The sequence below is a fragment of the Jaculus jaculus genome, chromosome 5 (genome assembly GCF_020740685.1).
Source record: "Jaculus jaculus isolate mJacJac1 chromosome 5, mJacJac1.mat.Y.cur, whole genome shotgun sequence".
Classification (NCBI taxonomy): Eukaryota; Metazoa; Chordata; class Mammalia; order Rodentia; family Dipodidae; genus Jaculus; species Jaculus jaculus.
The window spans coordinates 6411556-6434601 of NC_059106.1; the positions used below are offsets into that span (position 1 = coordinate 6411556).

The following is a 23046-nucleotide window of genomic DNA, read 5'->3' on the forward strand; positions in this document are numbered from 1 at the left end:
CTTAAGTTTTTTTTGTTGTTGTTCGTTGTTTTTTTTTTTTTTTTTTTTTTTGCCATTGTTGTTTTGTTTTTCGAAGTAGGGTCTCCATCTGGCCCAGACTGACTTGGAATTCACTCTGTAGTCTCAGGGTGGCCTCGAACTCACGGTGATCCTCCTACCTCTGCTTCCCGAGTGCTGGGATTAAAGGCGTGCGCCACCATGCCCGGCTTGGATCTCTCTATTTTTTTTTAAGTTTAATTTTTAATTTTTATTTATTTATGTGTGAGAGAGAGAAGGAGAGAGAAAGAGGCAGATAGAAGAATGGTGTGTTCATTCTCTTATTCTCTCTCTCAAATAAAGAAAAATTAACAAAAGAAAGAAAGAGCAAAAGAAAACCAAACCCTAAATCCAACCTCGGGAGGACAGATAAATAACTGACAACAGCTTCTAATAGCACACAAGTCCCTCGTCATGAGCACGTTTGTGCTGGAATTCAAGGTGTGTGTCACTATGCTTGGCTGCCCGCCCCGACCCCCCCCCCCCCCCCCGCTAATGCCAAAAGAGTGTTCCATCTGCCAGCACAGAGCACTCTTGGCAATGACCACGCCAACATCACCACAGAACAGCCCGGGGCTCCAGTGCCTCCCCACTAGTAAAGGCGTGATGGGGGTCCACGCTGATGGGGTGGGTGAGCGAAGGCGCAGCAGGGGCTCGGGGGTGCTCCCCCGCCGTCTGGCTGCGCGCGTGGGTTTCGACCTCTGCCCGGCAGGTGTGAGCTCCCTCCACTTCTGTCAGCAAGCGTTGGGAAGCACAGGCGGTTTCAATGAGATCCAGAAGGGAGGCAAGCAGTTCAGCTGATGGAGGGCTTGCCTGCCATGCACCAAGTCCAGGGTTCAAGCTCAGGGTTTGCTGTGATGCCTTTAGAGTGGAAATCCCTTTCTTGGTAGACTGCCAGCTGCAAACGGGCAGAGACCTCAGGTCCAGTACATTGGGAGAACAGACTTAGCCTGCGCTGCCAGCTGTTCCTAAGTCAGCGTGGAGCTTTTCCTAGCTTGAAAGCCCAGGGCCCCAGGACGGCCCCGCTAGGCAATTCTGAACGTGGCTTTGTCCCATCCCAGCTTTTCCCTGCGTGTGAGAGCACCCTGAATCTAGCCAGCTTTTCCCTGCGTGTGAGAGCACCCCAAATCTAGCCCTCCAGCCCTCAGGAGCCGCTGGCAGGCAAGCACTCCCTGGCCAAGGCACTGGAGAGGGCGGGGTGCCAGCAAGACAAAGAAAGTTCCAGAGCTGAGGCCAATTCTCTGAGGCACAGGTTTCTGTGGCTTGATTGCTTGACTTTTCATTGGAGAGAGAAAAGTGCTTTCCAAAGTCCTTTTAGGCTGCCTGTCACGCACACACTAAAATCACAGGGTTCTGAGGAGCCAGAGAGGTGCCAGGGGCATGTGGAGTCAGGATTGCCAGAAGCCATCAGGGGGCAGGGAGCTAGGGCCATAGGCAGTGAAGAAAGGATGTTGGGGAGCCTCCAGGCCCTGCCAGGGCTAGGCACCCAGAAAGATACTGGGTGGGGAGGGAAGCCGAGAGGTGAGTCGCATGGTGCTCTCTGGAGGCCCGGGACTCTGGCAGGCCATTGGCAGAGCAGACAGGTGTCAACTTTGCTTGCCCAGCTGAGCCCGTGGGGTGGGAAGATCTCTGGGAAATTGAGCTGAGGTCGGGGCTCCAGGACAGAGCATCCAAAGGGCCAGGTCATGTGCTTCCCCTGAGCAGAGCCCCACCGCCTTGACATCCCCGTCCTCAGCGAGTGTCCGTCCAACCTGGGGGCACCCTGTCCCTGCTGCGAGTGTCCTCTGGGGTCAGCTACTGAAGAGAGAGGGGACATCGACGCCCCGCACTGGGTCTGACCACTTGAATGGGTAATTAGCAGCAAGCAAAGCAGGGAGTGCGGCAGTCTGAAGCTGACGGGGAAGGGGAACCGCTTGCCACAGGGTGTGGCTTGGCCCGCCTGGGTGGGTTCCCGTGAGATTGGCTGCTCCAGTAGGCCTGCTTCAGGGACCCAGCTCTCATGGTGGCTGAGGCTGGGTCCCCCTGGGGGAAAGTCAGAAAGTAAGCTGGCATGAGGAGATGGGAGCCGCCTCAGCGGTTGATGAGGATGTGGGAAGAGGAGGAGGAGGGCCCTTCGTGGGTGCCCACAGGAGAGACTGGGCCTGCGGGGTTTGCTGCCCAGTGGGCACGCGGCAGGTATGATTTGGCTCCTTGGAGCTTGTTTGTCCCCAGTTGAGGTTGGCAACTGCCTCAGGGTGAGTGGGGCTCAGTGAAGGTCTTACCAGGGCCTGGCTTCTACTCGGGACACAACCGCACCCCATTTGACAGAGGAAGCCAGCAGGAAGCCAGGTCCAAACCTGTGCCTGGCGGAGCTGCTCTTGAAGGAAGGGTCTGTGTTGTCATAGCATGTATGGGGTGAGCCTAGACCTCCCTCCCGAGAAGAAGGGTGAAGCCTGATGAACTTTTCTTTCGGAAAGAAAGAGATTTCACACGGTCCTGACAATTTGTCACCTTGCAGGGGAGACTGGAGCTTAGACTGATGCGTCAATGGTGGGTGGGACCACGCCAGGACCGGGGCTGCTTCACTATGGATATCTCCTATCCTCTATTGAAACCCTCAGCCTGGGCGAGAGGGACACTGTTTCTCAAAAACAAACAAATGAAACACACCCAAACCTGTCAGGACCATGGACTTTGGGGAGGGGGTTGTCACTGGTTCTTTGTCCCTTTTCCCAATGTGGCCACATTAAATAAATCTCGTTTTTCTGTTTTTTGCTATTAATTAATGTACCTTTAATTGTACTTTAAAAATTATATATATATATGCTTTAGAAAGAGCAAGGGAGAGACAATTGGCATGCCAGGGCCTCAGCCACAGCAATGGAATTCCAGACGCTTGCATGTGCGACCTTTTGCTTGTCTCACCTTTGTGCGTCTGGCTTATGTGGGATCTGGAGAGTTGAACATGGGTCCTTAGGCTTTGCAGGCAAGTGCCTTAACTGCTAAACCATCTGTCCAGCCCTACATTTTTTTAAGGTGTGTGTGGGGGGGTTCTCACTTTAGCCCAGGCTGACCTGGAACTCTCGATGTAGTTTCAGGGTGGCCTCCAACTCATGGTGATCCTCCTGCCTCTATTCCCAAGTACTGGGATTAAGGGTGTGTGCCGCAGCACACCCGGCTAATTGTACTCTTTTTAAAATATTTTTTTGTTTATTTTTATTATTTATTTATTTGAGAGTGACAGACACAGAGAGAAAGAGGCAGAGAGAGAGAGAGAGAGAGAGAAAGAGAGAGAGGGAGAATGGGTGCACCAGGGCCTCCAGCTACTGCAAACGAACTCCAGACGCGTGCGCCCCCTTGTGCATCTGGCTAACTTGGGTCCTGGGGAATCAGGCCTTGAACTGGGGTCCTTAGGCTTCACAGGCAAGTGCTTAACCGCTAAGCCATCTCTCCAGCCCTAATTATACTCTTGAGGATGGGTGGCCTGAGGACTTGTTAGAGGGCTCTCAGGGCCCAAGCTCTGACCCCTAACTCCGATAACAAAGCTAGGAGATGAGGTGGAGAGGAAGGAGCAGGAAGGAGGCCCAGCAGACCCCTACGGCCTGGTGGCAGCAGGCTGGGATGCTGGCCGCCTAGCAGCTGGCCTTGAGGAGGCGCAGGCGGAGGTGCCTTGGCCTCGACACAGGGGCCAGGAGGCATGGCTCCGCCCGTGCCGCAGGCGCTGCACCCTGCCAGGCCGCACTGGCCTCGTAGGTTGGCTCATGTAGACTTCGACTTTACCTTCAGCTTCTTAGAAAATAGAAAAGATAAACATTCCATTTTCAGGGGAGGTGTTTTCAGTACTGACCTCCCCTTTGATCACAGCCCTTGCTCTACAAATCCAGTTGGGGCCACTGAGATGTGGAGGCCACTTCCCTCCTGGGCTCTCTGAAGGGAGCCAGGCCGAGGGCTTGTCCATGGTACTCCAAAGAAATCTGTCAGTGAAATGTTTGGGTGAAGGGCAGAGCTGATGGGAAACTTGAGATCTTTCTAGACGTATTCCTTTTAGATTCTTGCTGCTCCTCCCTCATGTGGATTCATGTGGTCAAGAACAGATGTCTGAGCCCTTTAATCCCAGCACTTGGAGGCAGAGGTAGGAGGATCACCATGAGTTCAAGGCCACCCTGTGACTACTCCAAGTTAGCCTGGGCTAGAGTGAGACCCTACCTTGGGGAAAAAAAAAAAAGTGAGATTGGAGTCCTACTGGGCCTGGGTCTGGAACTTTCCAGAAAGGTTCTGGTCAGTATTAAAGGGTTACCATTTACCAATGGAGCTACTTACGGTACAAACTGCCAGCTGATTAGCTTCTGGGGGTTCTGTGGGGTGGCCTGGGCTCCCCATGGGAGGACTCTGCTTCTTCCTGCCTTAGGACAGAACCAGCACCCGGCAGCTCCTGACTGGTGCCAGGCCCAAGAAGGTTATTAATCCAATCACATCAGGAGGAAATCTTTTAAGACACTGGTGCCAGGTGCAGTGGGTGGCTCACATCTGCAATCCTAGAATTCAAGAGACAGAGGTAAGAGGGTCATCATGAGTTCGAGGCCAGCCTGAGACTACATAGTGATTCCAGGCTAGCCTGAGCTAGAGTGAGACCCTTACCTTGGAAAACCAAAAAAGAGCTGGAGAGATGGCTTAGCGGTTAAGGTGCTTGCCTGTGAAGCCTAAGGACTCAGATTTGGCTCCTCAGAACCCACATAAGCCAGATGTACAAGGTTACGCATGTGCACAAAGTCACACATGCACACAAGATGGTGCACGTGTCTGGGGTTTGACTGTAGTGGCTACAGGACCTGGTGTGCCAATTACCTCTTTCTCACTCACACATAAGAAAAAATCAGAGAGAGCGTGTGGGGTTCTATCAGTCAACAATAATGAGACGTAAACTGCAAGGTGTGTGGGACTCTGGTAAAGCAAGACGGGTGAGCCCAGGGCGCACTACTTGGTCCTAGGTTATAAAAACCTGAAGCCAGGCATGGTGGTGCGTGCCTTTAATCCCAGTACTCAAGAGGCAGAGGTAATAGGATCTCTGTGAGTTCAAGACCACCCTGAGACTACATAATAAATTCCAGGTCATGAAACCCTACCTTGAAAAACCAAAAAAAAAAAAAAAAAAAAAGTACTTATGTGGATGGAACAATGGGAAACAAAGCGGACATGTCCCATTCCATAACACCCCCGCATCATGTGAGGTTTGGGGGAAGGCACAGTTGATGTTATTCTCAGGAGGCACACGTGCAAGTGAAGAGATCTAATGGCTATACAGTTTCAAATGTTTTAGGAAAGTTTGAGTGTGCATGTTTGTGCAGAGAAATGAGAATAAAGTACAGTGTAAACTAATGTGCAAAAACTTTACCTCAGCAGGGCGTGGTGACAAACACTTAAAAACATTATTATTTATTTATTTGAGATGAGAAAAGATACTAGGGGTGGGGGCTGGGGAGACAGAGAGAGAGAAAGAGAGGGAGGGAGGGAAGGAGAGAGAGAATGGGTGCTCCAGGCCCTTCAGCCACTGCAAACAAACTCCAGACGCACACGCCACCTTGTGCATCTGGCTTATGTGGGTCCTGGGGAATTGAAGTGAGGTCCTTTGGATTTCCAGGCAAACGCCTTAACTGCTAAGCCATCTCTCCAGCCCTGGTGGCAAACACTTCTAATCCCAGCACTCAGAGGTCAGAGGTAGAAGGATCACTGTGAGTTCAAAGGCTGCCTGAGACTACATAGTGAATTCCAGCTCAGCCTGGACTCGAGTGAGACCCTGCCTTGAAAACCCAAAAAGAAAAAACAAAACAAAACCAAAAAAGAAATCTCCAGGTAGCTGTTAAGAGCTCGCTATGGTTTGGGTATGGATGGAGTGTCCTCTAAGGCTTCGTGTGATGGAGTCTAATTCCCAGTGAGTGGTCATCACAGGTGGGGACTCAGCTCACAAAGAGCAGAGGTGGCTTCACTTGGGATGTTACCAGGACTAGAGAAGGTGATCATGGAGTCTCATGATGGAATCCTGGTGGCTTTATTAGACGGAGAATAGACACACACACCTGTGATTCCTTTCATTTTCATTTTTTTTCCCTTTTTTGAGGTAGGGTCTCGCTGTAGTCCAGGCTGACCTGGAATTCACTCTGTTGTCTCCAGCTAGTTTCAAACTCATGGCGATCCTCCTACCTTGGCCTCATGTAGCCCAGTTTGGCCTACAACCTTGATCTGTTGGTCCTCTAAATTCCATCTGCCAGATGCAGGGATTACTGGGATATACCCGCATGCCTGTTTTATGTGGTGCTGGGGATCAACCTAGGGCTTTGTACTTGCTAGGCGGGCAGTGTATCAACTGAGCTACTCCCCCGGGCCCTCATTTGAAATTTTTCCAAATTAAAGTTTAGGAAGAGGTCACTGTTGATGGCAATGCCATTTCCTGTTGGTATAAATGTTGGTAATAAATGATTCATTAAAGTCACTAGTATTTATAATGATGACTGTTTTTATTTATTTATTTATTTATTTATTTATTTATTTATTTATTTTTTGTTTTTCGAGGTAGGGTCTCACTCTAGCCCAGGCTGACCTGGAATTCACTATGGAGTCTCAGGGTGGCCTCGAACTCACAGCGATCCTCCTACCTCTGCCTCCCGAGTGCTGGGATTTATTTATTTCGTTTTTTGAGGCAGGGTCTCACTCTAGCTCAGGCTGACCTGGAAATCACTATGGAGTCTCAGGGTGGCCTCAAACTTATGTGATCTTCCTACTTTGATTCAGGTGTCCCCCATAAACTTAGGTGTTCTGAATGCTAGGTTCCCAGCTGATGCATATTTGGGAATTAATGCCTCCTGGAGGGAGTGTATTGTTGGGGGCGGGCTTATGGTATTAAAGCCAGTTTCCCCTTACCAGTGTTTGGCACACTCTCCTGTTGCTGTGTCCACCTTATGTTGGCCAGAGGGTGATGTCCACCCTCTGCTCATGCCATCGTTTTCCCCTGCCATCGTGGAGCTTCCCCTCGAGCCTGTAAGCCAAAATAAATCTCTTTTTCCCAGAAGCTGCTCTTGGTTGGGTGATTTCTTACAGCAATGCAAACCGGACTGCAACACTACCTCTGCCTCCCCAGTGCTGGGATTAAAGGTGTGCGCCACCATGCTCAGCATCTCTTGGGTATTTTGCCACAATGACAGAAAGTGGATTATTATAATATAATATGATCTATTTTTCTGAATCATTTTAGGAGGCTGTGTGCATCATGCCCTCAATACTTCTGGGTCAATTTTCAAATATTATTTATTTATTGTTTTTCTGAGGTAGGGTATCACTCTAGTCCAGGTAGACCTGGAATTCACTATGTAGTCTCAGGGTGACCCTCCTACCTCTGACTCCCAAGTGCTGGGATTAAAGGCGTGCACCAACATGCCCTGCCTTTTTTGAGGTCAGGTATGTAATCTTAGGTTGGCATCACATTCAGTGATCCTTCTACCCCTGCCTCCTGAGTGCTGGGTTTAAAGGCATGTGCCACCATGCGTGGCGATAGCCTTTTTTCTTTTCAAGGTAGAGTCTCATTCTTAGCTCAGGCTGACCTGGAATTCACTCTGTAGTCTCAGGAGGGCCTCGAATTCTCAGCAATCCTACCTCTGCCTCCCGAGTGCTGGGATTAGAGACGTGCGCCACCACGCCTGATGATCCATTTTGACTTGTCCAGTTCCTCACGTTAGCGCCGGCCACCTCGATGGGCTGTACTCACGCAACAACCCGCTGTCACCCATGCCCAAGCTCAGGGACACTGTTTGGAGGACTGCAGACCACCCAGCAAGGCTACGCACCACAGACCACAGCACACAGTGTCCTTTTCAGTTTTTATTTCATCTGCTAAGGTTCATTCTCCACCTAGACAAAAACAATTCGACGACGATCACCTGCCTTTCCATCAATTCGTGGGTTTTTTTTTGTATGAATAACCAAAAGATTTCTCAACACTTTTTTTTTTTTAATAAGAAGCTATAAATAAATAAAGCTTTAAAGCTCCTGGGTTCAAGTTAAACAGTTCCAGTTCCGGAAAGGTTCACAGTTCCACAGCCCCTGCTGCCCCCAGGGGCAGGGGTGTCCACATGGCTGCAGAGCGCCTGGTGACTGAGTTGTTAAGCTTGCTGCCATGGCCTTTTCCCTCAGCCCCGGGGGAGGGGGTGGTGATGGTGCTGGGAAGAGTCCTTGGAACTGGGGGGAGGGGCACCCCATCCCGACTCCCTATGAGATGCTGTGGGCACAAGGAAGCTTTGCCCCTCAGTGGGTGGCCTGAGCGGAAGTGCGGGCTAAATAGCTGAGGGACTGAGGGCACCTCAGCCTGGCATTGGCCTGAGACGGGACTAGTTTCCAAATGCAGCAGAGAGACTAAGAAGAGACCCGTGCTTCCGTGAGAGTTGGGGTGGCGGGGCATAAGTTAAAACATTTCAACATGTACAGAACAGATCCCAGGTTCGGGTCACATATACAGGAAGCCGTGACAAAGGGTCACCTGAAGACAGGGTGCCCATTTCCTCCCAGAAGACCCCACAAAGCCTGTGAAGACCTCAGGGCTCCCCAAAGACCTCGCTCTCTTCCCAGGAGCGCAGGCACTCCAGGAGATGAGCATCCCGCCAGCTTTCCCTCTGGTGACCTTGACTTCCTTTTATAAGCGCTGGACCACTGACTCACCTCAGGGCCTACCTTCTCAGTGGGACCACTCACCAGGGAGGTGGCCCTGGACTGGCCAATGCCAGTGTGGGAGGCCTGAGTGTGGGACCCTAAGTGACAGAGACTGGTGAAGGCAAAGCCGCTTGCTCCAGGGCACCCTGGGCCACTGTTGTGCTAGATGCCCCCCCCCCCCCCCCCCCCGGTCTGTGGTGATGACCCTTTCACAACTAGTGTGGCTGCAAGTGGGAGCAGGGAGGAGGCCCAGTTCTGCCTCAAGAGTCAGCTTGTTGCCCTTGACCACATGCACATGGCCTATGGGGAGCCAGGGCACCCTCACTCCAGGGTAGGCCCACCCAAGGTTTCCTAGAGTGCATGTGGACAGGGTGCCGTGCAAGTGCTTACAATGGATATACAACATGGCTTCTAATAGGACCACTGGCCACCTGTGGGGCTGCTGGAAGCAGCTTGACCATCCTCTGTGAGGGGCAGAGATACAAAAAGAGCCAGAGTGGGTGGGCTAAGCATATGGGACCCAGAGGGACCACCCAGAGATTTTTATTCCAACCTCAGAAGAGAATCTGAAAGCCCGAGTTTACTTTCTGGCCACCCAGAACCACCATGGCACTAGGGCACTGCTGACGGCAGCAAATGTGGTCCCAGCCAATGGGCACGCCTACCACGGGGCTATGGGGTTGCTGGTATGGTGGGATTGGTGCTACATGAGCCCTTGAGTGCATGTCCCAGCGATGGGGTTAGGGGCAGCAGATCAGAAAGAGTAAGGATCAGGGTTCTTGGTGTTCATCCCCCTCCTGTCTGAGCCTGGGCACCCCAAAAGCCAGGCTGGATTGTGGGTTTTGACCATGGCTCAAAGAGTGCAGTGGATTAGTCAGTGGCCAGTCAACTTGCTTCAGCTGGGGTGGTCCCTGACCTTCAAAGCAGTTTCGGATGGCTGAATGAGGCCCGAGAACACCTCACGGGCCCGCTTGTATTCTTGGGGACAAGGCTTCCCAGGTTTGGGGTCTCAGGGTCTCCAGAGGCCAGAGGGGCTTGGATGGGCTGTTTGGAGCCGGTCACCGAGGGAGCGGGGGTAGTGTGTGCATAGTAGGTATGGGACTCGCTGCGGGACAGGCACGTCCTCTCCAACGTTGGTTTCAAACCTTCAGCTGCTCTTTGCCAGTGACACGGGGGCCCGGGGAGAGCGGGGATGTCACTTGCCCCACAGGTCCTAGCCAGCCCACCATGTCCGGGGGCGGGAGGCGGTGGGAGGCCGTCCCTGCAGCGTCCTTCACCTTGGGCTGCGCACGTGGGGGAAACAGCCAAGCATGCCGCCGCCCCCTCCCCAACCCTTCTCCCCGTGGAGAGGCCACGGCCCGCCCCCTCCGCGACCCTCGCGCCGCCACTACCACTTCTCGATGATGTGGCTCATGTAGTCCTCGGTGGGCACGCGGCCCGGCTCCTCGGCCGCGTCGTCCCGCCGCAGCGCCTCCTGCGCCCGGTGCAGCAGGCGCTCCTCGCGGCTGCGCAGCCGCTGCTCCCTGCGCTCCAGCTGCCGCTTGTACTGGTAGCGCTGCTGGAAGAGGTCCTTGGCGTAGTCGTAGAGCTGCATGTCGAGGTCGTTGAGCTCCTCGATGCGCCGGATGGTGTCCTCGCCCACCTCCACGCCGCCCGCGCGCGTGCTGTTGTACTGCATGAAGGGCCGGATGAACTTGAGGTTGAACGTCCGCTCGAACAGGTACTGCGTCTTGCGCTGGAACTCGGTGAGGCCGAAGAAGGCCATGCCGCGCAGGTTCTTCTTGGCGCTGTCCAGCAGCAGCTGGGCGCGCTTGCCCTCGGGGATGAAGGACAGGTTGTAGCAGCCCACCAGGCTGAGGTCGGCCAGCATGCGCACCTGGCGGTTGCTGGCCAGGTTGTAGGGGCAGTCCATGAACTCCTGCAGCGTGCAGCCCGACCAGTCCGTGCCCTCGTAGCACGGCGGCAGCTCCTCGGGCGTGGGCGTGCGCCCGTCGCACATGTGCAGCGACGTCTTCCACGTGGCCCCGCGCTGGACGTGACGCCACTCGCTCAGGTAGCGCGACACGGGGTCTCGCAGCAGCGTGATGTAGTAGAACTTCCTGCAAGGAAGGGCCGGGAGGACAGGTCAGGGTGGTAAAAGGGCCGAAGCTCTGCCTGCTGACACGCTCCCCGGACAAGGGAAGTCACCTGGTGCCACTTGCCCAGTGAGCCATCAACCCTGGGAGAAACCCTCCAGGTTGGGAACCACGAGATGGATGGGTGCCTTTTTTTTTCAGAAGTAGGGTCTCACTCTGGCCCAGGCTGACCTGGAATTCACTATGTAGTCTCAGGCTGGCCTCGAACTCATGGCAATCCTCCTACCTCTGCCTCCCGAGTGCTGGCATTAAAGGCGTGTGCCACCACGCCCGGCTGAAGGGCGCCTTTTGCAGTGCCTGCCCGCAGTGCTTCCTGCCCCAGCTCCCCAACCTGTCCCCTGCTGGGGAAGTAGGGCTGCCGTGTTCTTCAAGCCCAGGGCGTGCCCAGCAAAGCGTGGGTAGACGGGGTCGCTAGCCACTGGACAGACCCCCACTTCAGGGGCCTGCTGGTCTGGTGGGGAACTGGGCACCACAATTCACGGAAGGCTGTAATGCATACATGTATATATAAAAGCCCACTCATAGATACATGTAACTCATATGCCTTCCTAGGTGCACTATACCCGCCGATTGGCCTGCGGCATCACAAGCAGGTAAGATGTGGTGGCTCCTTCCACCGCAGGACCCCCCAACAGTGAGCGTAAGTGTGCCCACATGGCTTTTCTCACCTAATCCCTGTGTGTCCCCCTCCTGTCACCCAACTCTGCCTGGAGAGAGCTGTGGGAGCACCGCGCACCTTGAGGGATGGACTGGTGGGCGCCGGGCCGCACGCTGTCCAGGCTCTCTAGTGCCTGGAACACTACCTCTGCCAATCATCCCAGTTTGGCACAAACAGCCTGAGCGCCCCAGAGCATGGCAGCTTTAACAGAGGGGTGAGCCCCTCTGATGTGCAGAGGAAGACCCAGAGCAGTTCTTGAGCCCCAGTGTTGCTCAGGGCCCCTGTGAGTGGGCAGACCCAGGCCCTACCCTTGATAGGCTCCCAGGGAGAGGACCCTGGGCAGAGTATCCCGGGAACAAGGGCTTCCGAGGTGTGCATGAGCCATTAGAGGGCGTGGATGCCTGCTCCTCCCTGGGGGTCTGCTGGTGGCTGCAGCCACAAGAGGCTGGGACTGCGCAAAGCCCATCTGGCCCGAACTTGGGTTCTATGCACTTTCCTGTTTCCTGGTATGTCCCATGGTGGGTGGGAACCTTTTGAGGATGACACTGTCAGGTGCCAGTGAGAACCAAGCAGGTGGTAGTTGTCCAGGGACCAGACTGCCTTTTAAAAAATTTTTTACACACACACACACACACACACACACACACACACACAGAGAGAGAGAGAGAGAGAGAGAGAGAGAGAGAGGGAGAGAGAGAGAGAGAGAATTGGCATGCTAGGGCCTCAGCTACTGCAATCAAACGCTAGACACTTTTTCCACGTAGTGGGCATGTGCGACCTTGCACTTGCCTCACCTTCGTTTGGCTTAGGTTGGATTTGGAGAGTGGAACGTGGGTCCTTAAGGCTTCTCAGGCAAGCACCTTAACTGCTAAGCCATCTCTCCAGCGCAGGCCTGCCTTTGTTAAGAGCCAGCAGTGCCCGGCCTCTGTGCTCTACGCCTGAGCTTCCTCACCCCAGGGCACCCAGGTCCCTCCCTGTGCATCTTAAACCCACTGTCTGCTTTCCATGCCAAAGGCAGCTGCTACTGGGCACATGGAGCCCCAAGGACCAGGAAGGCAAATCATCTTGTTGGTCCATCCTGGTTACCTGGGGCAAAGGTGCCCTTCCCGACTTCAGAGGAAGGCCGGATTTGGAGACCCAGACCAAGCCAAGAGGAAACAGCACACTGGCGAGGGTGCTGGAAGGTGCCACAGCCGCTGGATGGGTGTCCTGCCAGCTGCCGCGAGGCGGTCCTGAGCCAGCGGTCACAGCTCAAGGCCTTCCTCCAAGCTGTCCCGAGGAACCGGCGTAACAGTGCATCGGGGGTCCTGACCTGCCAGGCCCACTCATGCAGGGTGGTGGCACCCTACGTCCATGGGGTCAGTGTCCCTGGACTGAAGCGAGTCACACCTATGGCCTCAGGCACTGTGTTGACCCTGGTGGGGAACTGCAGCTCAGGGCCGGGCAGGAGAAAATACTTGGAAAGAGGGTGCATGCCCTAGACTGGCCAGGCAGATCTCTCTGCCCCCCACCCCTGGCTGTTTTCAATCACCCTGAAGATGTCCATCGGGCCCTCTGGAGGATGGCAGGGACATTGCAGTGGCCTTGGGATACCTCTTGTCTGCCCTATTCAAGAACAGACCCTGTGAGCCACGGGTAACTTGAGACTGGCTTTGCCCAGCTAGAATGCGCAACAGCTGCGGGTCAATACCCTTGCCCAGGACTGGGCTGAAGTAAGAACTGCTAGGCTGGCAAGTGGGTCCATCCATGATGTTGCCAGGAACTCATGGCCACAAGACCTGCTGGAGATTACTGACCTCTTCTTATATGTGTAGCCCAAGCCTGAGGCTCAACCCAGCTCTGCCCCTTCTAGACAGGCAGCCTTCCTTGATCCCAGGGCCAGTACTGCCCCCAGGTCCATGTTTGCATGCCCCACAGGCTGGCCTGTCCCCTGGGTACTGAAGCCTTGCGATATCAGCACCAAGGTTGGGCACTGCCTGTCCATTTCTCACCAGCTCCAGCTGCCCAAGGGAAGCCTCAGTTAAGACCGGCCTCTGTGTGTGTGTGTGTGTGTGTGTGTGTGTGCTGGTAATAGGACCAATCAGGAGTAGGCAATGCCAGAGGGTGGTGGACAGGGAGGACCTGGGGGCTGGATCTTGACCAAGGCACATGACGAGCCACGCCCACTTGCGTGTCACATGGGGCCATGCTGTGTAACAGAGCCAGCCCTTTATGGCAGCTTGGAGGTGGCCCTGTGGGCGTTGCTTAGGAGTGTGGGTCTGAGCTCCCACGGGACTATTTGTGGTACAGTGGTCTCCTCCGGATGGGGGCAAGCCCTCTTGGAGGGAAGGAAGGCTCCTGAATCTCACAAGACTTTCCAGGTCCCCAGGGTCACACAGGCAGTAGGCACTGCTGGGGGAGGAGCCGCCGACCTTGCCCAGCTCTGCACAAGCCGATGGGTGAGCTCGGCAGTGGCTGTGCAGCTCCTGTGAGTCACCAGCGATGCTGGGGTGCAGCTGCCCTTGAGTCATCCATGCGCCGGTAAGTAACCCCAGAGCACACTGTTGTAACCCAGCCAGGTCTCTGGCTCTCCAGGTTGGTGTCACCTGTGCTTACCTGGGGCAATTGTCCTGTGTGCATTTGCGTCTCCCCGGGAACAGGCTGAACACATTAGTCCACGTCTAGTGTGGTGGCGGCTGCCTGCTGCTCCCTGCCTCCTTCAGGCTCCCTGCTCGCTCCCTAGCTCGGTGACTGATGCAAAGAGCATGCGGGCTGCAGAGATGGCTTAGTGGTTAAGGCGCTTGCCTGTGAAGCCCAAGAACCCAGGCTCAGTTTCCCAGGACCCACCTAAGCTAGAAGCACAGGGTGGGCGCACGCGTCTGGAATTTGTTTGCACTGGCCAGAGGCCCTGTTGTGCCCATGCTCTCTCTCAAATAAATAAATGAATAAATAAAATATTTAAGAAAAAGGAGTAAGTGCTGCAGCCTGCTGGGAATGCCATGCCTCGCACACGGCCTGGGCACCCGTGGAAGACCCGTCCTCCCAGGATGGATGGGCATGACCGATGAGATGTGTGGAAGCGCAGGCCAAAGGTCAGCTAGCACTGGTGTGCTCTGCGGGTGTAGGAGGCTGGGAAGACCCCAGGGTGCCTGTGGGGGCTCCGGGCAGTGACCCCACCCTTACGTTAAGGTGGACAGCAGGGCTACAGGTCCTCAGTGCTCTGACTTCACACAGACGTGATGCAGGTTTGTCTTTACTTATTTCTTCCACACGTGTGTATTGTCCATGTATGGATGTGCATGGGGGCCTGAGGACAACCTGGGGTGGTGTTCCTCAGGCAAAGTTACCAGTTTTTTTTTTTGTTTTTTTTTTTCCGAGGTAGCGTCTCACTCTAGACCAGGCTGACCTAGAATTCACTATGTAGTCTCAGGGTGACCTCGAACTCACAGCCATTCCCTACCTCTGCCCCCAAGTGCTGGGATTAAAGGCATGCACCACCACATCTGGCTCTAAATTTAACAATTTTCTGCTGCTTCCGCAGTGCTGAGAGTATAGTTGCCTCCCCCCCCACACTTTTTTTTTTTTTGGTTTTCCAAGGTAGGATCTCACTCTGCTTCAGGTTGACCTGGAATTCACTATGTAGTCTCTGGGTGGCCTTGAACTCATGGCAATCCTCCTACCTCTGCTGGGATTAAAGGCATGTGCTACCATGCCCAGCTCACACCTGACTTTAAAAACATGTATTTATTTATTGGGGGGAGGGAGAAGGTGGGTGCAAATGGGCCTCTAGCCACTGTAAACGAGCTTCAGGCATATGTGCCACCTTGTGCATGAGGCTTACATGGGTACTGGGGAATCGAGCCTGAGTCCTTAGGCTTCCCAAGCAAACACTTTAACTGAGCCATCTCTCCAGCCCCACACCTGGCTTTTTATTAAGTGGATTCTGGGGATTAAACTCAGGTTCTCATGTTGTGAGGCAAGAACTTTACTCACTGAACTATCTCTCCAGCCTGCAATACACTTTTTTTAGTGTGCCCCAAACATTTTGTGACAAAGAAGGCATTTTAAACAAGGGGAGAAAGACAAAACCAGAGTTCTCAAAGGCAGAACCAGCCTCCTTGCCAGAGCAGGAGTCTCAGACGCCACAGCTCCCTCCGCCCACACTACCCTCCACCATATCGTATCTCACCCTTGTCTGCCTCCCTCCTCCCCCTCCATGACGGCTCTGCTGGGGAACGCCAGAGCTGCTGTGGGTCTCAATGCGGATGGACATCGCCCTCTGGGGACAGTGAAGGTGGCTGGTTTCCAGGCTAGTGGGGCTGTTTTGTGGTTTGTTAATCTGAGTGCTAATGAGCCTGGCTGCTCTGTGGCTTCCCTGGGAAGGAACCACAGGTCCGGCTGAACCCCAGCATCCGGTTGGGGGTTGGCATTGTCATTCCTGTTAGGTTGGGACAGGCTCCGAAAATGGAGTCACCATGTGGTGACAGAGACATAAGGAAGTAGGTTATCCACATTCCTCAAGAAGCTGCCCAGCCATTGTCCTTTCCTTGCCTAACAATGGCCCACCCCAACCCAGGTCATGATTTCCTGTAAGTCACCAGGTCACAGTTCTGGCGTCACACCCTGGCTATCTCTGATCTCCCCTCAAGAAACCTTCCTCACCTCCCCCCACTGAAGAGCCCTGTACGGCGCATGATCTAGAATCTCAGGCTGGCTGTGCCCGCTCTTGAGAGTCAGTCCTGGCAGCTTGTGCTTTTCCCGAATAAAAGCTTCCATCTTTGCCTGGAGTGGTTCCTGTGGTCGTGGTCACGCCCGAGCCTGACATTCTGAGGGTGCGAACAGCAGCAGTCTTACCCCTGGGGCTCCTCCACAAAAGATGCTTGCTTAGGGTACTCCTGTGAGCAGTATTAAACTGTGGTTCTGGCCTACAAGATGCCAGACGCTTGACGACCTCCAGGGCAGGTGTCTGTGGACACCTACGTACCCTGCACTGGGACGGGCAGGCGTCAGCAGACCTGGCACGCTCTGGTCACCTAAGGGTGACAGGGAGACCTTAGCGCTTCTCCGTGAGGCAGTGCTCATAGCTGTGACTGCCGCTGGGGGCCCGAGTGCCCTACCCCTTGCCTTCTTGGAGGTCCTGGTAATTCCAGAACAGTTCGCACTGCCCAGGGCCACGGGGCGAAGAAACTGTGAGACTTCTCGCCATCTTCAGAGCCCTCCCCGTGCCATGCTCAGCAGGACCACCGGAGAGCATGTCTGGTGCCCGCGTGAGGCACAGGGCCGGGCAAACGTGGGCTAAATGGCAAGGGAGCTTCAAAGGTGATCCTAGTTGGGACCCTTGCGAGGAGAGTCCCATGGGAGTCCATCCTTCCCAAACTTCCACAGCTGTGCCTCACAGGTGCCACTTAGTGTCTGACTGCTGCTCATGGGAACCTGGGTCAGATCCACCGGGAAGGGCCCAAAACTCTACAGAACCCTCAAAAACGGACACGAGCCGGGCATGGTGGTGCACGCCTTTAATCCCAGCACCCTGAGATGACATAGTGAATTCCAGGTCAGCCTGAGCTAGAGCGAGACTGTACCTCGGGAGAAAAAAACAAAAACAAACCCCACAAAAACAGGAAAAAGGGACACAAAATGACATCCCCTACTCCCTAACAGCAGTTATGGTGACTCTGGTCCACAGCCAGCCTCAGGAGGGGCACAGGGCTCCATGCCGCCATCTCAAGTATTTTGGCCTGGGTGGGTGGGGCCAGGGAGGTGCCATTTCCAGCAGTCCCAGAAAAGGCAGGGCAGGGTGGCTTCTCAGAGGACAGTGTGCACACGGCTTTGACTCCAGAGGGGGTGTGGTGAAAGGCTCAGGCCAGGCCAGACTGGGACTGAAGAGTCGGCTCATGGAGACAGGGCACAGGGATCGCTGAGAGCTTGAGGCAACACGGAAACCACACAGTAATTTCCAGGTCAGCTTGGGCTAGAGCGAGACCTTGCCTTGAAAAGCCAAAAAGAGGGCTGGAGAGATGGCTTAGCGGTTAAGTGCTTGCCTGTGAAGCCTAAGGACCCCAGTTCGAGGCGTGATTCCCCAGGACCCATGTTAGCCAGATGTACAAGGGGGCACGTGTGTCTGGAGTTTGTTTGGCTGGAGGCCCCGGCGCACCCATTCTCTCTCTCTCTCTGTCTGTTGCTCTCAAATAAATAAATAAAAATAAACAAAAAATTAAAAAAAAAGAAAAACCAAAAAGATTAACATATGGAGAAGGCAGTTGAAGCCCCTTCTCACCTGGGTTCCCTGTAACAGGAGAGCAGGCTCCAAAAAAACCAGACTCATGGCCGAGAGTCTTCAGTGTGTGCTCCCAGCTCACCAACCCATTCCTAGTGCTTATTTATTTACATGTAAGCAGAGAGGAGAGAAAGAGAGACTGAGAGAGAGACAGAGAACACACATGCCAGGGCCTCCAGCAGCTGCAAACCAACTCCAGACACATGTGCTACTTTGTGCATCTGGCTTTACACGTGGGTACTGGGGAATCAAACCAGGGTCTTAGGCTTTGTAGGCAAGTGCCTTAACCTTTGAGTCATTTCTCCAGACCATCCGTTTCTATTCTTAGGAGTGACTTTTCTCTTTCTTAGTAAACTATATCTATTTCTACTAACTTAACATGTGTCCGAGGTACAATCTTTGTTCTGAGACATGAGAATTGGAAATAAAAACAAAAGAAAAAAAACCCAAATAATTGGGAATCCTAGCATCCCTGCCCCAGCTCAGACCTGCACCTACTGTGCAATCATAGGATCTTTCGAGAAACTATCTTCTGCGCTGGAGAGATGGCTCAGCAGTTAACTGTGTTTCCTGCACATGCATGAGGGCCCGTGACTGGCCAAATTTGAATCTCCAGGTCTCTCTTGAACAGCCTGGCCTGGCCATGCATGTCTGTAACCTCAGGCCTGTGCGGAGCAAAGACCAGACAATTACTGTGGCTTGTAAGCGGCATCAGTAAGTCACTCCACGGCAAGGAAAAACAGACAGAAGGGAAAACAGCCAGGTGAGTACATAGGAGGGAAGGGGACATCTGACTTCTGTGGCCACCGCAGGCAAGCCCACAGGGCACATATACGTGTACAAACACCACACCCACCACACATACATCCTATGCACATGGTGGGGGGAGTCAAAGGATTCCTGCTAATAACAGTTCTACCCTGTGGAGTGGGCTGCAGCTTTCTGACAGCCCCTGGGACTTGCTGCCTGGATTGCTCATTTGGACGTCCAATTATGGCTGGCTTAATGCTTTTTGAGACACTCAACTGCTCTAATGTTTCTGTGGGCACTTGTTTGGTGGGCCCAACAAATCATGTACCATCTTAGGGGGCCAGAAAGGCATTTTCTTCTGGAGTCTGTTCATAAAAACAATGGGAAAAGCCAGGTGTGGTGTGGTGCATGCCTTTAATCCCAGCATTCGGGAGGCAGAGGTGGGAGGATCAGCGTGAGTTCAAGGCCACCCTGAGACTACATAGTGAATTCCAGGTCAGTCTGGGCCAGAGTGAGACCCTACCTCAAAAAACAAAACCAAACGACGGGAGAGCTTTGTTTTGGATTGGGCCCCTGCACTGGACCCAACTAAAAATCACAATGGAATCTAAGGTGTTATACTGGTGATCCAGTAAACACATTTCCCTAACCGGTTTAGTCAGTGGGCAAGATAAAGTTTTCCGTGTCTTAAAACTTGCAGAAAAGTAACCAGAGGCTCTGACTCCTATCCCCACCCTACAAGGAAAGCAATTTTGTGCATTTGGCTTTGCATGGGCACTGGAGGATCAAACCTGGGCCAACACGCTTTGCAAGGAAGTGCCTTTAACTGCTGAGTCATCTGTCTAGGGTCGTTTGAATAAATGTCCCCCAGTAGATTCAGGAGTTTTTTTTTTTTTTTTAATTATTTATTTATTTATTTATTTATTTTAGAGTGACAGACACAGAGAGAAAGACAGATAGAGGGAGAGAGAGAGAATGGGCGCGCCAGGGCTTCCAGCCTCTGCAAACGAACTCCAGACGCGTGCGCCCCCTTGTGCATCTGGCTAACGTGGGACCTGGGGAACTGAGCCTTGAACTGGGGTCCTTAGGCTTCACAGGCAAGCACGTAACCGCTAAGCCATCTCTCCAGCCCAGATTCAGGAGTTTTAATAAAGCTTCTTAGATTTCCAGCTACCTGGCTGGAGGAGGTGTCACTGGATCCTAGAGTCCAGCCCTGAGGTGTGGTGGTGGATTTGGAATTCCAATATAAAGATTGTGAAATGCCTGAGCTCCGCCTGGAATTCCTAAGTGTGCTTGTGTGTGGTGTGGCTTTTTTTTTTTTTTTTTTTCCCCTTATGGCTTCTCTCTCTGTTTGGACCTGTGAAAGCAGGCCAACTTTTTCTGCCATTATGGAACTTCCCCAGGGTCTGTAAGCTTCAATAAATGCCATTCCTCTCATAAACTGTGTCTGGTTTGGAGGTTCATCTCAGTGATCTGAAGCTGTCTGCTACAGTAAGCAATTAAAAAATATAGTTTAAGCCGAGCATGGTGGTGCACGCCTTTAATTCCTTGAGAAACCAAAATATATATATATATATATTTTATTTATTTGAGAAAGAAGGAGGGAGGGAGGGAGGGAGAGGAGAGGGAGGGAGAGAGAATGGGCACACCAGGGCCATCAGCCACTTTAAGTGAACTCCAGACTCATGAACTACCTTGTGCATCTGGCTTAAGGGGGTTCTGGAGGATTGAACCTGGGTCCTTTGGATTTTCAGGCAAGCGCCTTAACCACTAAACCATCTCTCCATCCAGGGAAAGCAGTTTTGAGAGGCTGGAAAGATGGCTCAGCAGTTAGAGGAAAGCAATTTTGAAATGAGCAGTGGGCTGGGGAGATGGTTGGTAAAGTAGTTGTCTTGCAAGCATCGAGGACCTGAGTTTGATTCCCAGAATCCAGGTAGAAAATGTCAGGTGTGATAGTGCATGCCTGCAATCCTGGTCTTAGAGAAGTGGAGGCAGGAGGATCACTGCAGCTTGTTGGCAGACAGTCTAGGCAAATGAGTGAGCACACCTGCACACGCATGAACACACTGAGAAGTCCCCTGTGCCTTCATCCCTGTAGAAAGTGATGCCAGGGGCTATGGAGATCGCTTTGAGAATAAAGAGCTTACTGCACAGCTCCGAAAAGCTGAATTTGGATTCCTAGGCCCCGTGCAAACCCTGGAAGCTGCGGCAGGCTGCTGTAATTGCAACGTGGCCGCAGCAAGAAGGGAGGCAGAGACAGAAGAGTTTCCCTGAAGCTCATGAGGGAGTGATCCTGCTCTGCCTCAGAGCGGTGGAAAGTGAGGACATATCTCAAAGTCGCCCTCTGACCTCCACGGTGGGCCATGGTACCTGTGCACCAGCACCCACACACGTGACCATGCACACCCAATAATTCCTTTTTTTTTAAAAAAAAGAAAGAAAAGGGATTAGGAAGATGGCTTGATGGCTAAAGGTGCTTGTTTGGAAAGCCTGCTGGCACCCGCATTAATTCCTGTTTGGTCACTGTGGGGCTGGGAAGATGGCTTAGTGGTTAGGGCTCTTGCCTGCAAACTCAAAGGACCCAGGTTCGATTTCCCAGGATCCACATACGCCAGATGCATAAGGTGGCACATGCGTCTGGAGTTTGTTTGTCGTGGCTGGAGGCCCTGGCATGCCCATTCTCTCTCTATCTGCCTCTTTCTGTCAAATAAATAAATAAATAAATATTAAAAAAAAAGTAATCCAGAGTTATTCAAATATTTTACTGTTCTGTCTCCTGTCTGTCTCCACCCTACAAGGAAAACAGCCTGGACATAACCACTACCCTCTGTTCTGTTTCAGCTTTCTTCAGTCCTTTGCTGTCAGATCACGAGAACATTCATTCCATTTACTGGAATGAAGGCCCGTCCCATTAGAGACTGAAAAATAAGCCCAGTGGAGAGGTTTAGATTAGATTAGTTGTACTTTTGTGTCTTGGTAGTTCTGAACACTTACGTTAGGGAGTGACTGGCTTTAAAAATTTGAGTCTATTCTGTTTTTCTTTTCCTTCCATTCTTTTCTTTTCTTTCTGCAGTGCTGGAGATGGAACCCAGGGCCTCAAGCACCAGTGCACCGTGAGCCACACCCAAGCCCTCGAGGTTCTGTTTTTTTGGGGGGGGCAGGTAGGGTCTCACTGTAGTCTAGGCTGACCTGGAATTCACTATGTATTCTCAGGGTGGCCTCAAAGTCACAGTGATCCTCCTACCTCTGCCTCCCGAGTGCTGGGATTAAAGGCGTGCGCCACCACGCCTGGCTCGCCAGGCTGTACTCTTACAGGACAATTTCAGTACTGGCCAGGGACCCATTCCACTGAAAATAAACACAGGGAGACTCTGGGGACATCACGCAAGTGGGTGAGCTCTGTGCTTGTGGTGGTTTGATTCAGGTGTCTCCCATAAACAGGTGTTCTGAATTCTAGGTTCCCAGCTGATGGTGATTGGGGAATTAGCGCCCCCTGGAAGCAGTGTACTGTTGGGGGCAGGTGTTATGGCTAGTTTCCCCTGGCAGTGTTTGGCACACTCTCCTGTTGCTGTTGTCCACCTGATGTTGGCCAGGAAGTGATGTCCACCCTCTGCTCATGCCACCGTTTTCCCTGGCCATCATGGAGCTTCCCCTCGAGTCTGTAACCCCAAATAATCACTTGTGTCCCACAAGATGCCCTTGGTCAAGTGTTTTCTGGCAGCAATGAGAACCTGACTGCAACAGGGCTCTTCCTGGGAGGGCGTGGTCGGCTCACTATGAGGCCGTGGGCCGCAGTCCCTGGCCCTCGGGGCTCTGCGCTCAAGGAGGTAGTAGAGCCTGGGGTGGCGCTGTCCTCCCGTAACCCCAGCACTGGGGAGGATCACGAGTTTCAGGTCATCTTCAGCTGTCTAGCAAGTTCCAGGCTAGTCTAGGTTATAGGAGGCCCTGTCTAAAACAAACAAGGGCTGGGGAGATGCGCAGTGGATAACGCGCTTGTGTGTAAGCGTGAGGAGCCCCGGCAGCCACGTCAAATACTGGGCGCAGTGGTGCTCATCTGTAATCCCAGGGCTGAGGAAGCGGACACAGGAGGATTCCCAGCTCTTACTGGCTGGTCTAGCTGCGTTAGGTTCAGTGAGACCCTATCTCAAAATGTCAGTGGAGAGTGACTGACAGACACCTCAGTTGACCTCTGCGCTACACACACACTTTTACCTACCACTGACCTGTGAGGATAGTGCAAGACAGAGCCCAAGACATGAACCTATTTAGGTGACGCTTGCATTACTCGTAAATGTCTGGGACTGTGCTCAGAAAGGACAGAGAGGCAGGGGACTGATCTTGGCTAGAGCAAGGCCCCCGTGCTGATAACCGCTTAAAAAAAAATCAGACACAGTCTAAATGTAATGACAAGGGCTGGAGGGATGAGGGTATGAGCGATCAGAGAAAAAAAAAAGTTAATCAGTTAACAGTTTAGGGCCAAGGGCCAAGTCTACAAGGGACTACTTTCGAGGTCCTGAACATTATGTTAACACCCTGAC

At 53.0% G+C, this 23046-nt stretch overlaps 1 protein-coding gene across 1 annotated transcript in view; it reads right to left on the reverse strand.

Moving 5' to 3' along the window:
* Positions 1 to 9215: 9215 nt before the first annotated feature.
* Hs6st1 (heparan sulfate 6-O-sulfotransferase 1) overlaps positions 9216 to 23046 on the reverse strand; it is a 48248-nt gene continuing 34417 nt past the window's right edge. The window contains exon 2 of the mRNA XM_004668179.2: positions 9216 to 10808. Coding sequence (XP_004668236.1) covers positions 10097 to 10808 — 712 coding nt within the window. The 3' untranslated portion in view covers positions 9216 to 10096. The remainder of the gene's footprint in view (positions 10809 to 23046) is intronic.